The sequence below is a fragment of the Terrapene carolina genome, unplaced genomic scaffold, assembly GCF_002925995.2.
Source record: "Terrapene carolina triunguis isolate 2854851 unplaced genomic scaffold, T_m_triunguis-2.0 Scaffold231, whole genome shotgun sequence".
Classification (NCBI taxonomy): Eukaryota; Metazoa; Chordata; order Testudines; family Emydidae; genus Terrapene; species Terrapene triunguis.
In genome coordinates this window covers 20,088,031-20,109,150 of record NW_020664582.1, presented here as the reverse complement: position 1 = coordinate 20,109,150, position 21,120 = coordinate 20,088,031, and the positions used below count along the sequence as shown (strand labels likewise).

The window sequence follows — 21,120 nt, the reverse complement described above, 5'->3', positions numbered from 1 at the left end:
ATTTTCAACATTACTGTGGGGCTGTGAGGGCAGGCGAAGGGAATGAAAAACAGAAGGACCCACTCAAACAATCATTGTCAGTCAAGGGCCATTTTTCACAGTGTGAATAGAGCCATAATACTATGCTGCTGTATACCTGAGAGCCAGTTCACGGCTTCAGCATTTACCTGAGCGACAATAACTCATGAGCTGCCACTCAGTGCTTGTCTACTAACATGATGTTAAATGCCGATACCCTGTCTAGACTAGGATTGAAGATGTAGTAGCACACATTTATGCTAACATCACACCTAAAATCCTAAACTAGACAAGGCCTGAGGCTTTGTCTACCTGGGCAAAAAGGTGTGTTTTTCAGTTAAGGGTACGTCTACATTTAAAACGCTACAGACGCACAGCTGCGCCACTGTGGCACTTCAATGTAGACTCTCACTACAGCAATGAGAGGGGATCTCTCATTGCTGTAATTAATCCACCTCCCTAAAAATCTTCTTTTGACCTAGCACTGTCTACACTGGAGGTTAGGTGATATAGCTACATCTCTCAGGGGGGTGGATTTTTCCTAAATTAACTCAATTGATTTAGATTAACAAGATTGAAAATCCTTTTAACACCTACACAAACACAGTTTAATACTTCATTTGAACTCAGCAAGTTGTAGTCTAGGGTCTGGTCTACATTACAAAGTTAGGTCGATGTAAGGTAGCTTACATCGACCTAACTGTAAGCATCTACACTAAAATGTAGCTCCCACTGATGTAACTCACCCACTTAAATGAGAGGCGTAGCGCTTAAATCGATGTAGTTAGGTCGATGTAGGATGCATTGCTTACGTTGACTGTTGCTGCCTTTCAGAAGCCGTCCCACAATGCCTCACACTGGCAGTTAAATCAGTGCAAGCGCTCCTGGTGAGGATGCATGCTGCCGACACGTGGCCGACACAAAGAGCATAGTGTGGATGTGTAAAACCATTTCAATTACTGTGGCGGCTGTATGTCGACGTAACTTAGGTCAACTTAATTTTGTAATGTAGATTTGCCCTAGGTGGAAGACTTAGGGACTGTCTACACAGGAAAGTTATACTGGTATAAACTATGGTGTGAATTTAAACCGATATACACTATTATTTCAGACTAACTTAACCAAACTTTTTTTGGGTTAACTTAAACCCCTTCCAAAGTGACATAAGCTAAACCAGCAAGCAAGCAACTGTTATTCCAGAATAAAAATGTCAACCCAGGGAGTTATACCAGTATAACCCCCCTATTAGTTTAAATTCACCCATGAGCTTACGTAGCTTTAACTGGAAAAGTTTTCCCATGTAGACATGCCCTTAATCTGAAATGTGTTACACTGTCTACAAAGATGTTGAGTGTGTTTTCAATCAAATTAAACTAACTTGACTGAACATTTCTTGTACTGTGAGGTTTAAAAATCACAACAGTTGGTCATGGTTAACCATATGGTAGACAACAGGATTGACCATAACAAACTGACAATTTTAAACACAACAGTCCTCATCTGCACTGAATGTTTAACATTATTAGGTAAAACGTTTTAACACAATTAAATTTTGTACTGTAGACAAACCCAGATTAAAAGGAACCTCAGAGATTTATTAAAGTTCCCTCACCTTAAAAGAAAAATGATTATATTAAACAAAGAAGGAAGTTGTGCTTTGGAACAATCTGGCAAATCCAAGTTTATCATTAACTTCTCTAGGAGTTGTAATTCATGGATCTGAAAGCACTTTACAGGAGGAGGGACAATATCATTAGCCTCATTTTAGAGAAGATGGGAAACCCAGGTACAGATAAGTTAAATGATTTGCCTAAAATCACAAACTGAGTCAGCAGAAGAGCTGGATACACAAATCTGACTCCCAGTCCTCAGTCTTAATCATTGGATCATACAGTTTCATGATAATCCTGAAGGTGGATGCATTTCTTTCTTGCATTTCCTGACTTTTGTTGGCTGGTCAATCATAAGCTTAAACATTGTTTTGTTTAAACAAAAGACCTGAAAAGGAAGCGGCAGGAAAAGGACTTACCTCCTCCACAGACACAGGCAGAATGACACGACTGCAAGAGAACACAAAACAGGAAATGAACTGCAGCCCTTGTAACTTGCACCACTTAGAACACACAAATGTTTCACACTGCAGACATAGCAACACTTGTTCCTGGCTGCCTCCAGAACTTTGCTAGCTTGGGTTTATCTGCGTGATATACCAGTTTCCTTCTAACCTACCACAGTGTCTTTCCCAGTGCTTGCTGCCTTCCATTGGTTAGGTAACTCAAAAAACGGCCTAATACCAAATCCATAAATGTAAGTGAAATAGCCTAATAGCGATCTTTGTATAAACATAAGCGCTATCTTCTCAGAGTACTTTATAAATCACACATCACTTCACCCACCACTGAATTCCAGAAGCTGTTTAACAGTGTACAGTAAACACTAGACAATAGTTTGCCAAGAAGTAAATAAAGGTCCTAGATATAGCAGACTATATTGAGGAGAGGTATTTAGAGAGACAGTGTAATTATCTAAATACATTCCAGCCCCTTATCCTCGCAAGACATTTCACAGGCTTTCTAATAAAGCAGCAAGGACCCTGGTTTTGTCTCATCCAGTAGAGAGCTACTCCAGTACAGCACACCATGTGCCACTGCTAGAGCATTGTTTCAATGCTGAAGGAAGAGTGACCATTACAATCACAAACACCACTTCCTGTTGTACCCTCTGGTTTCCTGGGAGGTCTCCTATGGAAAAACTGATCAGGCTCAACTCTAATTGGGTTGTAAGATCTGGTAAATGTGGTAATAAAAGCGTAATAAGTGAACAAGCCTCACTGAGAGAGCTGGCTTCCCAATTCCTCCCCCATAGTCCCTCTCTTCATGGGTCATGAGCAAGTATCACAATAACTAACAAATAAAATAATCAGAATAAGCTCTTATATAGCACTTTTCATCAGTAGATCTCAAAGAGCTTTACAAAAAAGGTCAGCCAGTGTCTTCATCCTCATTTTACAGATGGGGAAACTGAGGCAAGGTGAGATTAAAGAGACTTGCCCGAGGTCACCCAGCAGTCTTGTGGCACAGTTAAGACTAGAACCCAGGTTTTTGAGCCCTGGTCCAATGCTCTATCCACTAGATTTCACAGCCTCCTTATTAGTTCTTTTGTTCCCTCTATACTAATAAATATTCAACTCAACATTTGCCAGCTCCCCAACGGTGTTCAGGTTGGTGGGAATAACACTTAAGGGATCTAGAGCAAAGAATAGAATAACCTGCAAAAAGCATAGAGACCAGTAATCAAGGGAAATCTGAAGGGGGTCTGAGGTTTCCTGCTGTGGTCACAATTTCCACAGAACTGCTGACTACACCTGGAATTCCCTCCCTTGCCCACCCACTCTTTATTCTAATTCCTCCTTCCAGGATGCCCACCAATACCAGCTCGCTTCAGTAAAAGCACAGTCACCTATACGTTAGGTGCTTAAAGAAAAAGGGCTGTGCTCCAAATTCAGACCATCCTCTGGGTCTCCCAATGCACTCTCTTGCTAGCCTGAGTGCTCTTTCTATTCAGATTGTAAGAGCTTTTGGGTAGTGACTAATATAAAGATAACTCTGCATTCAGTAAAGGATAAAACAAAAATGACAGCTGACCTGAAGCACGGACCGATTAAGGTCACAGAAGTATTTTCCAGAATATAATAGAGCACCAAATTAAGGAGTTAAATACAAATAGGGATATGGTCAAAAATAGAAACTACAGATATCTATATAGCAATGAAAGAAACTTCAAAACAAAGATAGATGAACTAGAATTGCCTGGTAATGGAATAGGAGCTTGACATAATAAGCATTACTGAAATACGATGAGATGACCACACACAAAAAAACCCCACCACCCTTAATTATGACCTGGGACAATAATACCTGAGTATAAACTATACAGGAAGCCAGAATAGGTCAAAGGTGGAGGAATAGCTTTATACCTAAAATATGCCAAAGAATCCAGTAATCTGAATGGAGAAGACCTGTACAGTAAAAAACGTAATGTATAAAAATCAAAAGTCATAAATATACTAGCAAGGTAATACCACCAGCCTCCGGATCAGGAAAAGCATATTGAGTGCACAATGTTGAAGGACACCAAAGAGGCAACTAAATCCAATAAAGTAGGAATAGTGTATGATTCCAGCTACCCATATAAAGAAGCAATTTATTACTTTAAAAGTTTGCTTCTTGGAACATAACAGACTATCCTTGACTAAGTCTTAAGTTGCATGCAGGAGTTAATTCAAGTTGTAACCACAGTTTAGCCACTAAGTAATTATATACTGTGGTCACTATTAAGTGTAACATCCTTGGGGGAGGCATTGTACCAAAAATTAGCACAGTGACAAAACTCAAAAGGGGTTTCTAAAAAGTGATGATACTAGTCAAAAAGATCCAAAAGGTCAAAACAAACTAAGCTAAAATCCTTAGATTGATCAACCATAACAGTCAAAGAGCATACATTCCCCCCTTCTAAAAAAGGAATCATGAACGAAGAAACCCACCATGCCATGATTGAATAGCAAGGTTCAAGAGGTTTTTCAAGCCAAATCTGTATTCTTTACTAAACAGAAATCCAACCTCAGTGAAATCAACCACACTATGGCAGGTAAAAGTAGAAAGGAAATTTGAAGTGGTACGAGGAAATTTTAAGAGCTAATAGCCAAAGACATAAGAAAGACCAACAAGAAATTATTTTATAGCTATAGCAGAAAGCTTGTGACAGTCTATGGATCTGCTGTTTTGTCAGGGAGAAAAGGGAACAATTAAGGAGAAGAGGACATTGTAGAGAAGTAAAGTGATTTCCTGGCATTACTCCTCACCACAAAGGATGCTGAGGAGCTATCTGTTCCAACCTACTCTTTTCAGGTAATAGAGAAGTGCTGTCAAAGACTGAGGTATCAAAAAAAGAACTACTGAAACAAAATGATCAATTAAAGCACAAGGCACTAGACCCAGATGTTACATACCCAAGAGGTCAGGAAAATGTTAAGAATTAAATGACTGAATATTTTTATTAGCAGTGCAATCTCTTTAAAATCAGTTCTTACATCAGAGGAGTGGAGGGAAGCAAATGTTGTACTTATCTTTAAAATACCTACTGGAGTAATGGTGGGATGATCAAACAGATGAGCTTTACTTCAGTACAAGGTAAATTGACTGAAATAATTAAGCAGAATTATGAAACATATAGATGCACATAAATAGGGATAAGCCAGTGCAGCTTCTGTAAGAGGAAAACTTGTCTTTCAAACCAACTAAAATTCTGTGAGCATGTCAACAAAAGTGTGTCTAAAGAAAAACTGATTATCCGGCCTTCCAAAAAAATCTTGGATAAAGCCCCTCATGAGATCTATTAAGGAAATTAGTATGAGGCGTGAGGTAAAGTACTATGATAAATTAGAAACTGGCTAAGTGATAAAAAACAAAGTAGAGTAAGTGGTCAGTTTTAAACATTGCAAAGAGCTGACACCAGAGTATCCCGACATTCCTTAACAAGACAAGTGTTACACATATATTTATTATCCAGATATGGGGGGAAGTGGTGAGGAGGCAAAAATTTGCAGTGGCATGAATTAAGCTTAGTCAAGACTAAAAACGACTGCAAAGACCATGAAAGGAACTTAAAGATAACTGAATAGGCAGGACAGTGACAGATTTAATATAGTGTTGAAAATGGAAAGTAATGTATACTGAAAGGAATAATTTGAACAATTCAGTCACATTACTAGCTTCTAAGTTAGTTGTAATTACTCAGGGAAGAGATGTGAGCATTACAGTGGATCATCAACATGTAGCAGCAGTCAAAAGAGTACTCAAAATGTTAGGATGTATAAGGAATGGGACTGAAAAATGCTAGGATGTATAAGGAATGGGATGGAAAAATGCTACGTTTGGTCCCAGTCACCCTATCTCAAAAAGGATGTCACAAAAAACAGGTGGTACCGATGGGTAACAAAAGCTAGAGGGGCCAGGGAAAGTTTCACATGATGAGAGATTGAAAAGATCGCTTGTTTGGTTTATAGAGCAAACAAATAAGAACAGGTATGATTGGGGTATATAAAACAATTAATGGACTGAAGAAGGTAACTGGGTGCTCCATTTCCCCCCTCTAATGATACAAAAAGAAGGGCCATTCAATTAAACTGAAAGGCAGGATTTAAAAAAAGACAGCAAAGTATAAGTAGTCTGCTGAATTCATTACCACAAGAAAGAAGCCAAGACCTTAGCTGGATTCTAAAACAGATTAGTTATTTACATGGATAATGGCCCAGATCCTCAAAGATATTTAAGCACCTAACTCCCATTGACTTCTGAGGATCTGGACTAATGAGAATATCTACATTTACAAGATTGAAAAGAGAAGGCTTGTAAACCCTCATACTTCAGGTATAAGCCAACCTTTGATAGTAGGTAAAAAAGAAACTGTCCCTATAAGCAGTTTATTATTTGAGTCCAGTACATGGATTCTTTTTCTTACACTTCCGCTGAAGCATCTGGTTGCAACCACTGTCAGAGATGGGATAGAGGACAAGATGGTACACTGGCCTGACCGTAAGGCTTCCTTTGTGTCTTGGACAGAACAGAGTTCACTGATAGCATTTTAATAGAGCTACCCAAATAGCAATGACAGTCATCTGTACTGTGGGAAATCACAACTCAGTTCAGGAACACTCAATCATCTCTAATTAAGAAAAGCTAAAGATGGTGCAGAGAGGTTACCATTGAGGGAAAACTTGCACCATCAGGAGAAACATACTAGAAACAATTAGCTTGACATATTCAAGACCAAGGGGAAAAAAAACAATTCAAAGTTTTCAGAGTTAATCCAAAAAGTATTGGAACGGTAGAAGCTCTCCTGATGACAGAGAAATGGTCAAATCAGAGTCACTGTAGAGAGAGGAGCCCTTGTGACACCTTGCAGACTAAGGTGCCACAAGGACTCCTCCTTGTTTTTGCTGATACAGACTAACACGGCTACCACTCCGAAACCTGTAGGGAGAGGGGCTCTCTCAACAGGCCAATGCTGGATCGCTCATTCTGCTGCTTATATTACAGCTGCAGGACCTGTCTATTGTCTTCAACAGTCTCATGAATTTAAGCTCCTCTCAGCTCTACAGCATATATCTCAAAGGGACCTAGAGTGTTAAAGACTCAAATATCCATCCAGCAAGAAAACAAAATCTGTACTGATTTAGTGACCTTCACCTTACCCCGCTCCCCGAGAGCTGCAGCACTCGTGCAGTTATAGTGAACTGTCCCCAGATTCACACTCGCTCACACACACACACACACACGCGGACACGTCTGAAGGGTCGGCGTCACGCAGGTGTATTACATCACTGGGGCTCCCTGAAGCTTCCCTGCCAGTGTCATGAGCGCAGCAAAGCGCGGAGCAGCGTCCACCGGCATTTCCCCCTCAGAGCCCCCTTTCGCCTCCATCCACGGGCCCTGCTCTGAGGCCAGCGCCGCCCCAGCGGGCGAGGAAAGGCCAAGGCAACGGGAAAGAAACGGAGTCTCCCGCCTGGGATGCCGGAGCGACCCGCGAGTCAGCGAGCGCCGGCAGAGAGGCCTGGCACTGGCCGCTGGCCGCGGCAGGGACCCCGACGCGCTGCCGGGCCAGCCAGGAGGGACGCACCAAGCCGGGGGCGCTGAGCACAGCGCCCCTCACCCTGCCCCAAGCTAGCCGCGCTGGCCGCCCCCTGCCCCGGCCTCACCGCTAACCGGCACCTGGACTCGCGGACATGGGGGCAGGGACCTGACGCGGCCCCGCAGCCACCCGGGGGGCTGACGCCGGCTCCCCTTCCCCCCGGCCTCCCTACAGCCCGCGCTCGGGACGCGCGTTCAGCGCAGCGCGGCGCCCGCCCGGCTCCGCGGCCCGCACTCACTACTCCTTGATTAGCACCATGGCGGCCCCGCCGCCGCAGCGTCTCCCGCCCGCTCCGGCTCGCGCTGAAGGTGACAGGCGCCTCCCGGCAGCTCCACTGCGAACCGCACCGCGCGGGGGGAGCGGAGCGTTTCTGCGGCAACCACTGCGTCACGGTGGCACGCAAACGTACTGCCCTCATCATCGCGTGGAGGCGCGAGCCTCCGCAGTGCCCCGCCCACTCACAGCCAACCTTAAAGGGCCAGTCGTGGCTAGTGTCCAACGCGCATGTGCGCAGGGCGGCGCCTGGGTAGGCGGGAAGGAAGGCTGGCTCACAGTCGAGGGCCGCCGAGCAACCGTCTCGCGCCTGGGCTCTGAGCGCGGGAGTCGAAGCTCGAGCGCCAGCCGCACCCCAGGGTGTCGCTTTGCCCTGATAGGCCCTTGGCCAAGGCCACATGCTCGTGGCCTGCCGCAGGGCTTGGCCTGGCCAGGCGTCGCTCAGCCCAGAAGGACGCGCGGCGGCTACTGACAGAGATGGAAGCCGGAGTCTGAGGTCAGGATCAACTCTAGGTTAACCAGGGACAGGTTGTTCCCCTCAGGGCCAGGGCTGGCCCCACCCAACTTCCCTGGGGCGAGGTGGCTGTGCTGGGACATGTGCCAGGGCACTCCCTAGTAGCCTGCGTAGCCCAGTTTTCTGCGCCTCCGAGGGGGCAGCCCTATTGACAAGTATGGCCCTTCCCGCTCCTGCCTGTCCCTCCCAGCTCAGCTGGCGCACAGCCTGGTTCCTGCCTCCCTGGTCATTAAGTATTGTAAAAACAGCAATTAGGATAACTTTGGAAAGAGTAACTTGCTTCTGTATCAAGTATCAGAGGGGTAGCCGTGTTAGTCTGAATCTGTAAAAAGCAACAGAGGGTCCTGTGGCACCTTTGAGACTAACAGAAGTATTGGGAGCATAAGCTTTCGTGGGTAAGAACCTCACTTCTTCAGATGCAAGTAATGGAAATCTCTAGAGGCAGGTATAAATCAGTGTGGAGATAACGAGGTTAGTTCAATCAGGGAGGGTGAGGTGCTCTGCTAGCAGTTGAGGTGTGAACACCAAGGGAGGAGAAACTGCTTCTGTAGTTGGATAGCCATTCACAGTCTTTGTTTAATCCTGATCTGATGGTGTCAAATTTGCAAATGAACTGGAGCTCAGCAGTTTCTCTTTGGAGTCTGGTCCTGAAGTTTTTTTGCTGTAAGATGGCTACCTTTACATCTGCTATTGTGTGGCCAGGGAGGTTGAAGTGTTCTCCTACAGGTTTTTGTATATTGCCATTCCTGATATCTGACTTGTGTCCATTTATCCTCTTGCGTAGTGACTGTCCAGTTTGGCCAATGTACATAGCAGAGGGGCATTGCTGGCATATGATGGCATATATAACATTGGTGGACGTGCAGGTGAATGAGCCGGTGATGTTGTAGCTGATCTGGTTAGGTCCTGTGATGGTGTTGCTGGTGTAGATATGTGGGCAGAGTTGGCATCGAGGTTTGTTGCATGGGTTGGTTCCTGAGTTAGAGTTGTTATGGTGCGGTGCGTGGTTGCTGGTGAGAATATGCTTAAGGTTGGCGGGTTGTCTGTGGGCGAGGACTGGCCTGCCTCCCAAGGTCTGTGAAAGTGAGGGATCATTGTCCAGGATGGGTTGTAGATCACTGATGATGCGTTGGAGAGGTTTAAGCTGAGGACTGTAGGTGATGGCCAGTGGAGTTCTGTTGGTTTCTCTTCTGGGCCTGTCTTGTAGCAGGAGGCTTCTGGGTACACGTCTGGCTCTGTTGATTTGTTTCTTTATTTCCTTGTGTGGGTATTGTAGTTTTGAGAATGCTTGGTGAAGATCTTGTAGGTGTTGGTCTCTGTCTGAGGGGTTGGAGCAGATGCGATTGTACCTCAGTGCTTGGCTGTAGACGATGGATCGTGTGGTGTGACCGGGGTGGAAGCTGGAGGCATGAAGGTAGGCATAGCGGTCGGTGGGTTTTCGGTATAGGGTGGTGTTAATGTGGCCATCGCTTATTTGTACGGTGGTGTCTAGGAAGTGGACCTCCCGTGTAGATTGGTCCAGGCTGAGGTTGATGGTGGGGTGGAAGCTGTTGAAATCATGGTGGAATTCTTCCAGGGTCTCTTTCCCATGGGTCCAGATGATGAAGATGTCATCAATATAGCGTAGGTAGAGAAGGGGCATGAGTGGACGAGAGCTGAGGAAGCGTTGTTCCAGGTCAGCCATAAAAATATTGGCATATTGTGGGGCCATGCGGGTGCCCATAGCGGTGCCACTGGTCTGGAGGTATATATTGTCACCAAATTTGAAATAATTGTGCGTGAGGATAAAGTCACAGAGCTCAGCAATATGTATGTAATCAGCAAGCAGTAGAACTCTCTTCTGTAGAGTCCTACAGAACTGTAGAGAACTCTTTGCTTCTGTATGTAATCTTTTAGTATCATGTTAGCTGCAGTATCAGTAACCCCAAGCATTCAACCAAAAAAAGGCCCAAGAAATCTTCACACTTGGGGGGAGGGTAAGCCAAACTCTGGGTATTATTTGCCTTCTGGGTTTTGAGCTTTTAAGTTACACTTGGGGCAGGGCCAGTGCAACCCATTAGGCGACCTAGGTTGCCTGGGGCACTACAATTTGGGGGGCGGCGACCGCGTCGGTATTTCGGCGGTGGGACCTTCTGCCACCTCTGTGGGGGGCGGCATTTTGGGGCGGGACTTTCTTCCGCCTAGGGTGGCAGAAAAGCTGGCGACGCTCCTGACTTGGGGTCATGTTTTTCCAGCATGTCTCCACAACCAAGAGGGCTAGAAACTTTTTTTATTTAAATGAATGCTGAGATACTCACATTCCCAATAGCTGGTGAGTTAAGAAAACCTGCAAATATCCTAAGAGTTGTCAACACTGTAATAGTCACTGTGAAAACTCCATGTTAAGCAACCACGTACCAACTGCCAGATCCACAAAGGGAGTTAGGTGCCTAACTGACATGATCAGGGTAGTCAGAACCTGACCACTAGCACAGAGAATCATTTTAATCTCATAAAAATGTTAGGCTAGAGGCTGCTTCTGCAATGACAAAGCTATCATTATCAATAATAGTTATGTTTGATTCATTAAAACCCTTTTTGAAACAAGAGCTTGACCTTGGTTATTTAGTGTAAATTGATGAGAAACATTTTATTTCCCAGAGTCTATCTGTAATGTTATTCCTTAGGAGAACTGTCCCTGAGCCTATCCATGAGTTTCTGTTCTGTAATAGGGTTAGTGGGTACTTTGATGTGCGGGCATTGAGAAGGGTTGTCAGGGGAGAGGCCTGGTTGTGCAGTTACCTGGGTGTAATGGCTAAAATGGTCATGGAGTTAACCTGGAAGAAAGGGAGGCACTGAGCAAGTTTTCCCCACACTGGTGTAGTTATTGGAATGTGCTTCTTTTGAGTATAGTGTCCCTATAGGTGTTCCACTGTAGGATGTGCATACACCTGTGCATTCTCAACCAGTGACTGCAAAGTAGTATTTGCAGGCTAATGGCTTCATGGAACAGTGCATCATGCTCTGAACAAGGGCACATATGAGCCCACCACCAATCAGTTTCTTCTCAACCACCTGCAGTTCATGAAGAGAGTTCTACTGCCTGCTGTATTCAGCTCCCCATCTTAACATGTAAATTATTGTATTTGTTTGAGTAGTTACTTTATTTTATTTATAGTCTACCTTTATTTAACTTTGTGTTAGTTGGGGTGGGGGAGAAGTGGGGTTCTCTTCCCTGATTTTCTGTGTTAGAGTATAATTATGTCCAAGATGCAGGGTTTAAGGCTGAGACTTGCCACAGGTCCTTTCCCCACAGTGATGAACACTCCAGCTGCCTGCTGGGATTGAGGCACTCCTACAATCCTGCCAAACACAAGGTCTGTTGGGATTTTCAGGCCAGATCCAAGAAGGACAGGAAGGCTAGATTTAAACTGATAGTAATGGAGCATACCCTAGCTCACAAGAGATCTGCTCTCCCCCTGCCCCACACATCAGCCTCTGTTACAGACAGCCTCAGTCACTTTTACTGTTTCCCTGGATAATAAGACTTCAAAAAAGAGTAACCATACCTCTCCCAGCAAGGAAATGAAGAAGAGCATTGATCACTGCATAAATCCTAATTTCAAGAGACCTCTCATCCATCAAGCTCCAAGGAAGAAGCCCTACTTGGATATGCCTACTGCAAGAACAATTACTTCAGCGGTACTATCTAATGCCTTGAGGCACAGGGCTACAACTCAGGCACTAGTATCTCACAGTACCTCTGAAAGGGGACGTGCAAAAACAAAAAGAGGAAGCCAACCCTGGGGGGTGGGACTGAGGATGGGGGGACATAAAAGTATTGAGAAGGCATGTGTGTTTGAAGGGAGAAAGGGTCCTTCACCTTGCAGTCTGAGCCCAGAGAGCCTTCCCATTTCCCCTGCTTTTTATAATCACTCAGTATTATCCAAAGCACAGTACTTGGTGGTGATGGGGGACTTAGACTACCCAGACATCTGCTGGGAAAATAACACAGCACGGCACAGATTATCCAACAAATTCTTGGAAAGTATTGGAGACAATTTTTTATTTCAGAAGTGGAGAAAGCTACTAGGGGGAAGGCTGTTCTAGAGCTGATTTTGACAAATAGGGAGGAACGGGTGGAGAATTTGAAAGTGGAAGGCAATGTGGTTGAAAGTGATCATGAAATGGTAGAATTCATGATTCAAAGGAATGGTAGGAGGGAGAACAGCACAGTAAAGCCAATGGATTTCAAGAAGGCAGACTTTAGCAAATCCAGGGAGTTGGTTGGTAAAATCCAATGGGAAGCAAGTCTAAGGGGAAGAACAATTGAAGACCGTTGGCAGTTTTTCAAAGAGACATTATTAAGGGCACAAGAGCAAACTATCCCACTGCGTAGGAAAGATAGGAAGTATGGCAAGAGACCACCCTGGCTTAACCAGGAGATCTTCAATGATCATTAAGAAATCAATTTGCAAACACCTAGAAAATAATGAGGTGAATAAGTAACAGTCAGCGTGGATTTGTCAAGAACAAATAGTGTCAAACCAACCTGATAGCTTTCTTTGACAGGGTAACAAGCCTTGTGGATAGGGGAAGCAATAGATGTGGTATATCTTGACTTTAGTAAGGCTTTTGATACTGTCTCACATGACTGTCTCATAAACAAACTAGGGAAATACAACCTAGATGGAGCTACTATAAGGTGGGTGCATAACTGGTTGAAAAAATGATCCCCAGAGAGTAGTTATCAGTGGTTCACAGTCATGCTGGAAGGGCATAACGAGTGGGGTCCTGCAGGGATCGGTTCTGGTTCTGTTCAATATCTTCATCAATGATTTAGATAATGGCATAGAGCATACACTTACAAAGTTTGCGGATGATACCAAGCTGGGAGGGGATGCAAGTGATTTGGAGGATAGGATTAAAATTCAAAATGATCTGGACAAACTGGAGAAATGATCTGAAGTAAATAGGATGAAATTCAGTAAGGACAAATGCAAAGTGCTCCACTTAGGAAGGAACAATCAGTTGCACACATACAAAATGGGAAATGAGTGCCTGGGAAGGAGTACTGCGGAAAGAGATCTGGGGGTCATAGTGGATCACAAGCTAAATACAGTAACTCCTCACTTAACATCATCCCAGTTAACATAGTTAAGTTGCTGATCAATTCGAGAACATGCTCATTTAAAGTTGCACAATGCTCTCTTATACCGTTGTTTGGCAGCTGCCTGCTTTGTCCAGCGCTTGCAGAAAGAGCAGCCCGTTGGAGCTAGCTGGTGGGAGCTTGGAACCAGGGTGGACTGGCAGTCCCCCCATCAGCTCCCTGCTCCCCTAAGTTTCCTGTATGGCAGCCGCCTAGCAGGCTATCAAATTGCCACAGTTGAGCTGTCCCTCCCCCCCACTGCAATGTGCTGCTCCTGCCCTCTGCCTTGGAGCTGCTCCTTGGAGCCTCCTGCTTGCTGCACGGTGGGTGGGGGGAAAGAGGGATGCTAATGTCAGGGTGTCCCCCTCCCTCCTGCTCCTGCCCCCCACTTACCCCTCTCCATAGAGCGGGGGGGAGGGAAGGAGACATGACAGGGCTCAGGACGGCGGGAGCTTGCTGGCAGCAGCTGCTGTCTCAACTTGCTGATCTACTTAAAAAGGCAATGTACTTAGAGTGGGTGTCAGTGTACTTAAAGGGGCTATGCACAGCTCTCTCTCTCACACACACACAGGATGTGCCTCTGTCTCTGTCTGCCATGTTGTCTCCCCTCCCTCCATTTGTGCTGTCTTGTAGAATGAGAGGCTGCATTAACAACATGTTAACCCTTGAGGGCTCAGCCAAATGCTAGTTCATCATTCAGCAGTAAGGCATTCCCTGGGAAATATCCCACCCTCTGACTTCACCACCTCAACCAAGCTTCACAATCACCATTGCTCTGTACAGTATTAAATTGTTTGTTTAAAACTTACACTGTGTGTGTGTGTGTATATATATATATATATATATATAAGTGTTTTGTCTGGTGAAAAAAATTTCCCTGGAACCTAACCCCCCCTCATTTACATTAATTCTTATGGGGAAATTGGATTCGCTTAACATCATTTGGTTTAAAGTTGCATTTTTCAGGAACATAATTACAACGTTAAGCAAGGAGTTACTGTATGAGTCAACAGTATAACACTCTTGGGGAAAAAAGCAAACATCATTCTGGGATGTATTAGCAGGAGTATTGTAAGCAAGACACAAGAAGTAATTCTTCCACTCTACTCCGTGCTGATTAGGCCTCAACTGGAGCACTGTGTCCAGTTCTGGGCACCACATTTCAGGAAAGATGTGGACAAATTGTAGAAAGGCCAGAGACGAGCAACAAAAATTATTAAAGATCTAGAGAACATGACCTATGAGGGAAGATTGAAAAAATGGGGTTTGTTTAGTCTGGAGAAGACAGAGGGGACATAACAGTTTTCAAGTACATAAAAGTTTGTTACAAAGAGGGGGGAGAAAACATATTCTTAATCTCTGAGGATAGGACAAGAAGCAATGGGCTTAAATTGCAGCAAGGCCAGTTTAGGTTGGACATTAGGAAAAACTTCCTGTTAGAGTAGTTAAGCACTGGAATAAATTGCCTAGGGAGGTTGTGGCATCTCCCTCATTGGAGATTTTTAAGATCAGGTTAGAAAAACACCTGTCAGGGATGGTCTAGATAATACTTAATCCTGCCTTGAGTGCAGGGGACTGGACTAGATGACCTCTCAAGGTCTCTTCCAGTTCTATGATTAGAACCACAGTCTTTCAGGATGAAGAAGTTTGGCCTTAAAAAGGGAGTCCTAGCCCCTATCACTCCTCAAGTGGCCAGAGGGATTATTGTTGAGGCATCAAAGCCCTCTCACAGGGGCTAACCTTGTATGGAAGTTAGGGGTGTAGTAGAAGGACTTATTACTTCAGACATCTGGGCTGCAGTGAAGCAAAAACCCCATCTTAGAGTCTTATAGGCAGGGTTGTTGTTTTAAGATTAGCAAATTGGACCTTTAATCAATTTGGTAAATTGTCCTTATCTTGAGGTATGTCTACACTACGAAATTAGGTCGATTTTATAGAAGTCTATTTTTACAAATCTGTTTTATACAGTCGATTGCGTATGTCCACACTAAGTGCATTAAGTTGGCGGAGTGTGTCCTCACTCCTGTGGCTAGGATCTACTTATGGAGCGGTGCACTGTGGGTAGCTATCCCACAGTTCCCACAGTCTCCGCTGCCCATTGGAATTCTGGGTTAAGCTCCCAATTCCTGATGGGGCAAAAACATTGTCATGGGTGGTTTTGGGTACATGTCAGTCGCCCCTCCCTCCATGAAAGCAACGGCAGACAATCGTTTCATGCCAGACACCAGGGCGATTAGAAGAGCACAGCAAGGCACGCTGCGCATCAGAAAGGCTTTGAAAACCAGTTTCATGACTGACCAGGCTTCGGTGTGACAGTTGTGTGTGTTTCTCCTTGATGCAAACCCGCCCCCGTTGTTGATTTTAATTCCCTGTAAGCCACCCACGCTCCCCCCTTCAAAATAAAGTAACTATTGTTTTGAAACTATGCATTTTTTTTTTTTAAATTAACAAAGAAAGAGAGAGATAATGGACAAAGTAGCCCGGGTGGGGTGGGGGAGGAGGGAAGGACAAGGCCACATTGCTTATAGTAGCCACACTAAAAATCAAACTGTTTGAATGACAGCCTTCTATTGCTTGGGCCATCCTCTGTAGTGGAGTGGCTGGGTGCCTAGAGCCCTCCTCCCCCCCATTCTTGGGCATCTGGGTGAGGAGGCTATGGAACATGGGGAGGAGGGTAGGCAATTATACAGTGGATGCAGGGGGGGGGTCTGGGCTGTTGTTGCCTTTCCTGCAGCTCCAACAGACTCTTGATCATGTCCGTTTGCTCCCCCATTAGCCTCCGCATCGTGTCCTGCCACCACTCTTCACGCTCACTTAATTCTTTCCTGGCCTCTGCCACTGAATGCCTTCATGTATTAAACTGTGCCCTACCAGTGCGGGAGGACTGCATGAGCTCGGAAATCATGTCATCGCGAGTATGGTTTTTTTGCCTTCTAATCTGCGATAACCTCAGGGACAAAGATGATGAAGCGTAGAATATTTCTACACGCCCCCTATGATTCTGGGGGGACTGCATGGTCACCTGTGCTGCTGCGTTCACCACACTGACCAAACAGGAAATGAAATGCAGAAGTTCCTGGGATTTTCCTGTGCACCTGGCTAGTGTATCAGCGTTCAAAGTGCTGTCCAGAGCAGTCATAGTGGAGCACTCTGGGATAGCTCCCGAAGGCCAATACCGTAGATTTGCGTCCGCACTACCCCAAATTAGATCCAGCAAAGTCGATTTTAGTGCTACTCCCCTCACCAGGGAGGAGTACAGAAGTCAATTTTAAGAGCCCTTTAGGTCGACGGAACAGGGTTGGTTGTGTGGATGCATTCATTTTTAAATCGACCTAACGCGGCTAAATTTGACCTAACCCTGTAATGTAGGCCAAGCCTCTGGACCTTTCAAAGGGCCTGCAACAGCAGTGACACCTTCAAATTATGAAGCAAACTTCAAATCATTGCATTCCTCTCACACAGTCACCACCCAGCTGCTACATTAAAATGAACTGGTAAATATCTAAAGTCTAGTTTGGAAAAAAATAAATATAGTGTATGGTAACAGGCCATACCTTTCTTCCAAAAGAGATCATGCTTTCCTCTCCCTGCAGCTACAATAGGGTCATCTTATTTCAACCTGGTGGGGAAATCTATTACCTACCATAGTCGTAGTTGGAAGTTACCTAGAAGAAACTTAACATAAAACCAGCCTCCTGTGTGCTCAAAACTTGTATGTACTAACCCCGGCCTTTTGTGAAGCCCGCGCTCGTAAGCTGGAAAAGTACGCTCCCCTGGACGACACCCTGAGAGCGAAGGGCTACGAAGTGCAGATGGACGCCCTGATTGTCGGAGCCCTGGGCGCCTGGGATCCCTGCAATGAGCGTGTGCTGCGGACCTGTGGGATCAGTCACCACTACACACGGCTCATTTGGCGCCTCATGGTCTCAGACACCATCCGATGGTCCAGGGACATCTACACAGAATACATCACCGGCCACCGACAGTACCAGGAGGCGTGAGCCAGAGCGACATCGTGCATCGACTATGAGAAAGGGACCAAGAGACTTTTTCCGTTGAAACAAACTCACTGAACATTAAATCTCACCAAATGAGGGTCAATCCATCCTCATCATCGTATCCACTCATTATATTCCACACCTGAACATAGCCATTATATGATCATCATACCCTCATATCTCAATGTCTGTACTTTGACCCATTAACCTTTTACCACCAATCGGGGATACTGTAGATTATGTATTCCTTATACCATCCGAACTTCACACCCCTTGATAATCTGTACATTATTCCCTGATAACCAGAAACTTCTACGTTTAAACTCTGTACCGTTCACTTTTTTAAACATCTTAATAAAGACTACAAGAACCACACACAACGTATACTAATTTACCTAACCACATTAGGCTTCCAAAGTAGTGATACAGACTTACAAAAGCTTCAAGTAAACACAACGAATGTGTGTGTGGAGATTTTGGCAGTTAAAACTGGGATCAAAGCAGTGCTAAGAAATCCTTTTACATGAGAACTTGGGGAGAGCAGTACCAGAGCAAAGTCAGAGCATGGGGTGAGGCAAACAAAGTTCTGGCCACTCTAAAGCCCAGATGGATTCTTCTACTTGGCAGGAGAGACTTGAGTTCCTACAAACTCAAGAGATACTGCTGCAGATTAGTCTGCATGAGCTATCCTCACACCCTCCAGCACACAACACTTTAACCCAAAACTCAGCCATTAGCTCAGGAATCATCTTGACAACAGCAACCTTCTATATCACACAGTCACAAATGGTAGAAGGGCAGGATCCCATTTTAAAAAAAAGAGTAGATACTTACACATCCCTCAGATTATTCTAGTTTTGAACCCAATCCCAGTCTTCCCCCTAAAGTAAGAAAGTATTATTGTGCTAAAAAGTCTGCAAGCTGGGACATGGGCTGGCTTTCAGTAACTATTCTTAAAGTCCACCTATTTATGCCAAAACCATGACCCCATCCTGCAGCCAGGCCCAGTGAAATAAAGTTATAATTTAGAATATCTTCTATAGAAGCCAAGTTTATGATGTTAAATTAAAAAAAAAAAATGCATGCAGACTTTTTATTTATGAAGGTACCAGCCTTCTAAAGTACAGGGCTTTGTTACATCAGCTATACAGAAAATTGTCCCACATAGTAACAGTTTATTTTGATTTTAATTAAAAAGTACCCAAATACTTATTCTTTTTAAGAACATATAGCAGTAAAGGTGTGAACTACATTTCCCATTTCCTTCAAGAAGGCATTAGTCCCAATAAGGATTTGGCATTCAATGAGAGAAAACACATACACACCCCCAATTGTCTTGTATTTAACCTGTATCCTATTTCAACATAGGGGAATACAGACAGAAAGAATTGCCAGAGCTAGAATTTTGCAAAAGTACTGGGGTTAACAATGCATACTCTTGCAAAAGTTGTCATCTCACTTACACGGAGGTCAGGACCAAGTCTGCGTCTGATCTGAAAAATGGTACCTTGAGCAGAAATGCACCCAACAGCACCAGGCTCAGTCTGATGCAAATTTCACAAATTATTGCTAAACAAGATTCTTTCATGTTTCTGGGTGGGGAAAGAAATTGGGGTTCTAATTCCCGGTTTTGGCCTTAATAGTTGGCTTTGGGGTGGGGCTTTTTGCATTTGAAGTCTGGTGTTTTTTCATTAGCTTGACAGAGAGGATGGACAAGTGGCTCTTTGGTTAAACTGCAGTACAAGCCATTTGGCAGAAGGTATTGTGTAATGTCTATGCTTACATCTCCTGCCCCTCCCCCCAAGAGATCAAGGTGGTACCTTTATGATACTCAGCCTCAAAAAGACTATAGTGATTAGTTTAATACCATATTTATTATTTAGAGTACTGTAAGAATACACATCACTTTACAAACACATAAGATGACACAGACCCTGCCCCAAGGAACATATGGTATAACTCAGACAAATACAAAAGGCAAAGAGGAATGACCACAGCACTGGGAGGGGATTAATGCTTCAAGGTGAAGAGAAGTGGATTTAGAGGAAGTAAAGGGAGGTTTGCTTGGCACATGGGAAGTTGTTCCAAGAATTGGGGGGGGGGGGGGGGGGAAGGACAACAGAAAGAAAAGGATTAGGTGGAGTGCAGGACAATGGGTGTTGAAGTGAGCACAGAGATGGGGTAGATAAGAATATGTATCTATAAAAGCAGTCACTGTTTCAGTTAGTTCCACAGAAGTGAATGTTGTGAAGTTTTCATTGAAAGGTCCTGTTTTACTGCCACTTCCCAGCAGAAACACTTATCTAGTGATGTAGATTAATAAATTCATATTAATAACACTGCACTTCCAGATTGGAATACAGATTCATGTGGATACAGGCAGCCAGGAAAGTATCACTGAAAGTGTAGCTACAAAAATATTGTAAGTATCTGCTTTGTCCTGCATTCCAATGTTTGTCTCTGTATTCTGTCTCCTAAACTAGTCAGCTTGTCAAAATGGAAGCTTTCTACTTTACTGATGTTGTTTTAATTATAGTCTCATTATTTTGCAGTTTTCCTCTAAAAGACCTGTGGAGTAGAGGCTCACTATGCTGGGGGCGGTTATATTAATTACTGCAAAAGTGTTTAGGTCAGAATGAAACTCTCAGCAAAGTTTGCCTTTGTTTTCTGCAAATAGCCACTGGCCAACCAGTTATAGATTAAGGCCTGTTTTCCATACAGCTTTTGATTTTCAGAATCCTAAATAAAAAAGACCAATCATATGCAAAAAAGTACCCCTATCAATGCCAGGAGCCACCCCACAATGCATGCACACTTTCTATGCAGGCACCTCTTAAACACAGACTCTCAGAGGCAGCCACATCATAGCAACAAGCATTTGCAGACCAGCTGTGGTCCAGTCTTCTGTTTCCAGACATACAGGGGACATACACTGATGAGATGAGCTGTCTCTTTTGGATTGGAAGTGCGTGGAGTTGTGAGTGATGCACAGAAAGCATCTGAATGCTAGAAAACTTTTCTAGCAATTGGAGATTATGAAATTGATGCAATTTATTTGCCAGAATTTCAACATTAATGCATTTAAAGGAGCTGCGCACATGTATTAGGGTTTCTTCTCTGGATCATGCCGCTGGACACACTGAGGACAAATACCTCATTAAACTCATTCTGCTGTTAAGGAAACATGCTATCATAAATTAAGCTGCCCATGAACAAAACATGTTAGGTAGGAAGTGTCCTGGCAGAATACATTTCCATGATATACAGGTAAGGACTATATTCACCATTGTAGGGGTGGGAATATTTTGGTTGTCCGGTTAGACCTTTACATAGACATAAAGGTCTCTTGTTTCTCAGCACTTATACCACAATCACCACCATGGTATCTGAGCCCTTTACAATATTAAATATTCTAAAAAAGACCAGGAGTACTTGTGGCATCTTAGAGACTAACAAATTTATTAGAGCATAAGCTTTCGTGGGCTACAACCCACTTCTTC

The 21,120-nt window shown here is 44.2% G+C and overlaps 1 protein-coding gene across 3 annotated transcripts in view; it reads right to left on the bottom strand.

Moving 5' to 3' along the window:
• PITPNA (phosphatidylinositol transfer protein alpha) overlaps positions 1-8,052 on the bottom strand; it is a 44,701-nt gene extending 36,649 nt beyond the window's left edge. For 2 of the 3 annotated variants that reach the window (XM_024194385.1, XM_024194387.1), the window contains exons 1-2: positions 7,946-8,052; positions 2,048-2,078 (exon numbers count right to left, since the gene is read on the bottom strand). In XM_024194385.1, coding sequence (XP_024050153.1) covers positions 2,048-2,078; positions 7,946-7,965 — 51 coding nt within the window. In that variant the 5' untranslated portion in view covers positions 7,966-8,052. The remainder of the gene's footprint in view (positions 1-2,047; positions 2,079-7,945) is intronic. The other variant, XM_024194386.2, reaches the window with a different exon arrangement.
• Positions 8,053-21,120: the final 13,068 nt, after the last annotated feature.